General features: G+C 46.6%; 1 protein-coding gene across 1 annotated transcript; it reads left to right on the plus strand.

Moving 5' to 3' along the window:
- Positions 1-90: 90 nt before the first annotated feature.
- FIBRA_03849 (uncharacterized protein) lies at positions 91-3,390 on the plus strand (the record flags this gene model as incomplete). The annotated part of the gene is made up of 17 exons (XM_012325675.1): positions 91-117; positions 180-300; positions 349-508; positions 562-618; positions 674-968; positions 1,022-1,094; positions 1,146-1,209; positions 1,270-1,453; positions 1,504-1,538; positions 1,593-1,679; positions 1,731-1,857; positions 1,918-2,041; positions 2,099-2,158; positions 2,219-2,359; positions 2,418-2,578; positions 2,633-2,992; positions 3,046-3,390. The coding sequence occupies 17 exons, from the start codon at positions 91-93 to the stop codon at positions 3,388-3,390; spliced, it is 2,421 nt and encodes an 806-aa protein (XP_012181065.1).
- Between the last annotated feature and the right edge of the window lie 1,558 nt (positions 3,391-4,948).

Consider the following 4,948-nt stretch of genomic DNA (forward strand, 5'->3'; position numbering starts at 1 on the left):
ATACTCCATCGTATTTCGGCGATTTGCAAGTGTCCGATGTAGATACTCAGTCGGTCCTTCACCTAGAGGTCCCATCGTGGTCTGACACATATGAACATTCGACAATTTCCGCTGAAGGTAAATCCTTAGATATCTATTGGCCTCGATTTTTTCCTAATTAGTCTTATCGAACAGTTGAGAACAACCTTGAAGAAGAGATTGTGGACGATAAACACCGACGAGTGAGACACGAACTCGAGCCTGGTGATGTTATCGAAGCAGCCCATACGACCGCGCGCATTGCTGGTGTAGATTCATATCGTAGGTTACGTGCAAAGATGCTAATAATCTGTACTCACTTTGTTATAGCTGGTTTACTGATTTTCGGGCGGACACATATCTACATGCTAGATGGTCTAGTTCAAAACGATGATGGGGAGATCATAGATGCTCGCGATGCGTCGAAAAGGTTATTCTTCGTTCCGGGAAGTATAGTTGAGCTTAACGGTCCTCAGAGAGCACAGCGTTGGTATGTCCCGATGTCTATATTCTTGCTCTACAACTCAATTTTTGCTTGAATAGGTGTCATGACCAAGTCGTCAGCTTCAGCGATCGTACATTCTTATTCCGCGATGTTGGGTGAGGGACAAAGCGCTTTATTTCACAGGCAATCACTGAATCACCCATCTCATAGGTTGGAAATATACTTCAAGGACAGCCGGTCTTTATTGGTAGTCTTTCTGGACAAACGTCAGCGTCAGGATATAAACGATAGATTATCATCCCTTGTCTATCGATTGAATGCCGAACCGCCGCCGCCATCTCCAGGGATGTTGAAATCGCCCTTATTGTCTCCGATGTTGTCCCCGATGGTTGGCAGACTGAGTGGGAAGCTGAGCGCTTCTCTAAGTGCCAAGGTACTCTCTGGTCTTAGAATTGATGAACTGTCGACTGCCCAGAGGAAATGGCAGGCGAGAGAAATATCAAATGTGGGAGCGTTATACTTAAAGATGTTCATGATGGTTGCTTACAATCTGCATAGTTCACGTATCTCAGCATTCTCAACCAAATTTCGGGTCGAACACCCAGCGATGCAACACAGTATCCAGTCTTTCGTGAGTCAGCACCGACTTTCCATTGGAATAACCTACTCATCATGGGTATAGCCTGGGTATTGCGTGATTATAGTTCGCCCTCGCTGGATCTGCATTCCATCGACTCTTTTCGCGAGTACGCTTCTATCTTTACTAAAGACAGCCATGGCCAAGGCTGATACTCCCAATCTTTCAGTCTAACTCGCCCTATGGGCGCCCTTACACCTGCCCGCGAAGAGGCCGCACGTACTCGATATATTAACCTAGAAAGCGTTGGCGAGAATCCTTTCCACTACGGCACCCATTTCAGCTCCTCTATGATTGTTTGTCATTTCCTCATCAGGTTGGAGCCGTTCAGTCATATGTTTAGGACGTTGCAGGTACGCTTCAGATTCATAGCGCACTGCTGAGATTGACGTTTCGTCTACAGGGTGGTGATTGGGATCTACCAGACAGACTTTTCAGGTACAATAATAGTTTTCAGCGCTGATAATTAAACTGAACAGTTCTATGTCTTAGTGACATAGGACGGGCTTACGAGAGCGCTTCTACAGACGTACGGGGTGATGTCCGCGAACTGATACCGGAGTTCTACTGTCTACCTGAGTCAATTCTTTGTCTCACCGATCATCGGATGGTCCTGACTCTGTATACTAGATTCCTGGAGAATTCTGCTCGCATAAATTTTGGGGTACAGCAAAATACTGGCGAGCGCATTGACGATGTGAAGCTGCCTCTTTGGGCAAAGCGAGACCCGTTGTTGTTTATTGAGCTAAATCGTCAGGTCCGTCTACATTACGCGAGCACCATGATTTACTTTCTCACTGCCATTATCTACGTGTAGGCGTTGGAAAGCGACTACGTCAGCGAACATCTCCCTCAGTGGATAGACTTGATCTGGGGATATAAACAACGCGATCAAGATTCTCTGAACGCTTTTCATCCGTTAAGTTATGCCGGCTCCATAGGTACGCTATTTCGATTCATCATATGTAATATGCTTAGGACAATTCCTGTTGGTCTAGATCTTGATAGCATAACTGATGATCTGGAACGTGAGGCCACGGTAGGAATCATACATAACTGTACGTTTGGGGAAGATTTCTTCAATTCAATAGTAGCTTGCTGTATCTCAGCCTTTATAGTTGGACAGACACCCCGCAAGATTTTTCATACCCCTCATCCGGAACGGATGATGCACGGAAATTCTGCATTGCCTATAGGAACGTTGTATGGCATTGCAGAAGATTACCTTCTTCTATCGCAAAGTGCCAGGCCTATGAAAGGTAGCTCGAGCATTCTGATAGTTTCACAAACACAGTATGGCCTCACCTTAAGCCCCAGATCTTGGTCCTCAACAACCCATTCGATCATTGGAGTTTGACGCGATAGGTCAACGCATCGTCCCATGCTCTAATGGAACGCTGTGTGCACCGTCACACCCACATGAACAAGTAGAATGGCTTGGCGCGAGTGGCGATCTAAACGTCTTGGTTGACCAAAAGGTATGCACCCTTACTATCATAATGCGTTAGCCGTTCGTTTCACTACTATTCCAGGTTGTTCAAGTTTTAGAGTCCACTGCGTGCTCGTGCGCGGCGTTCGCAGATTCAACTACGTTAGTCACAGGTTCGCACGACCATATGGTGCGACTGTGGAGGCTTCAGCGAGGATCGAACTATTCTCTGCACCGGCATAAGGAGCCCCCATTGAGCGCAGTTCTCACACACGTTATGCGCGCGCATACGGCGAGGGTGATGTGTGTAACCGCGTCGAGGTCGTGGTCGATCGTTGTTAGTGGTTCCGTGGATTGCAGCGCCGTGGTATGGGACTTGAACCGCGGCACTTATGTCAGAACTATTTGGCATGGACCTGGGGACGACTATGAGGTCTATCTCGTGAGTATAAATGAAAGCACGGTTAGTCACTATCCTGTAATGGTTTATGACCCCCTGATTCACTTCGCGGGCAGGGCTACATCGCTACATGCTCTCGGAGCAAGCTGTGTCTTAACACAATCAATGGTCGATTAATTGCGACGTTAGATCTCGTCTCTCCCGCAATACCCCACACATACCCTGCCATTACTTCCATGGCGTTCTTAGAGCGTGACTATACACGCACTGGTGTGATTGCGACTGGTGGGTCGGATGGCACCATCACATTGAGGACATGGAACACGGACAAAACTGAAGAGGGCCAAAGGGCACAATGGAACTTCGTCACACTGAGAACGCTAAAAGTGAAGGGTCCAGATGGTGAAGTGCAGGTTAGGGACGAGGCTTCTTGCGTCACGGCATTGAAATTCATTGGGTAAGAGAATTCTGTTTTATTGCGAAGAGTGTCCGGGCGACACGCTGACTTAAATATTTGCTTCAAGCGAGACCTTGTACCATGGCGAGGACACAGGGAGAGTATTCTCGTGGAACTTACCCGATTGAGCCGCTTTTCATAATAGATTGGTATACGGATCCCCAGAACTCTAGGCTGTGTCTCATCGTATCATATGTATTTTATATACTTATTATCTTGTGATTTCGCATGCTTTCGCATTAGTTCGTAGCCATGGCTCATACACTTAGCTTGCACTTGCCATCAAATTTCCTTGCATTTATGCTCCTTGTTCCATCCTTGTCTATCTAACGGATTGCCAGCAGAATGTATCTGAATCCGAATCTGAAAAAAAGACCCAACTTATGTGCATTGGCTCGGAACGTACCGAATTCGCTGAGCTTATCATGTCACATCGAGCTCCTTCCGTATACGTGGCGTAGAGATCAAGTCTAATTAGACCACCACTACTGGTCCTCATCTCCTCGAAGATAATTTGCTTTCATTCGATTTTCCTCTTGCCGGAGTGTCTACTATGGAACTACACTTCATATACCTTGTGCCATAATTATGATACTCTAGCGTCGTTGCGCCAGTACGTTCTTCTGAGCGAGGCCTCGAAATTTTGTTCTGGCGACAAACCGTGATTTGTACTATTTTGAATCACTTCATCCACAGACGTCTGGTAATCAGAGTGAAAGAAATAAGTACTGAGCCAGATCTCGACAGCGTCAGTTCGGCAAATTGCCCTCATTCGCATGGTCTATGTATAAGGGAAAGCAGAGCAAAGTGGGGCTCCGTGACCAAAACTGGTACGTATTCGATTTGCTCGCGAAATGTTTGTCAGAAGTTGGCGTGTTCTCAATCAGTATTTCTGTAAGTCTATACTTCATCTTGTTGGTTCAACTAAGTCTGACATGTGTCTGATCATTTTAGAGATTGGCCTGCCGGCCCTTATTCTTGCACAAAAGGCTAAGTTTGATCTTCCAGATTCACAAGATTCACAAGATTCACAAAGAGTTCTGGTTTTGCTCTGGCTCATTGTCGCCCTTTGGGCCACTGTGGCGAGCCACGTTGTGGCCTCACAAGGTGTCTTTCACTCGAGAATATAAGTCTTTTTGCACAAGCCTGTATGTACCCTCCACTCAGTCACCGACATGCCACAGCGTACTACAGCATCTCGACATGTCCCCCCTTCCAGACGTCCTCTTCGCATTGACGACGGCTATGTCACGATAAACTTTGGCAGTTCGCACGTTTATAGGCTTCGATCATGTTTGCGTCCTCATGATCCCCCGACAACAATATACATCACCGACTTACCTGATCAGCTCGATCCCGAATTCCATCCAATACATGGCACAAGAGGAGGACAACGAGTTTATCATGGGTGGTTTTACAAGCAAGAAGGGAAATACATCAGCGAAGGCAACATTGCTGTGAAATGGGTCACGAGAATGTCGCGTATTCGAAAGCTAGAAAAAGAGCGAGAGAACTACTGCCTGTTGGGAGAATTGCAAGGTCAAGTCATACCCGAATTGTAC

Source organism: Fibroporia radiculosa, assembly GCF_000313525.1.
Source record: "Fibroporia radiculosa TFFH 294 genomic supercontigs, scaffold2314, whole genome shotgun sequence".
In the NCBI taxonomy this organism is placed as follows: Eukaryota; Fungi; Basidiomycota; class Agaricomycetes; order Polyporales; family Fibroporiaceae; genus Fibroporia; species Fibroporia radiculosa.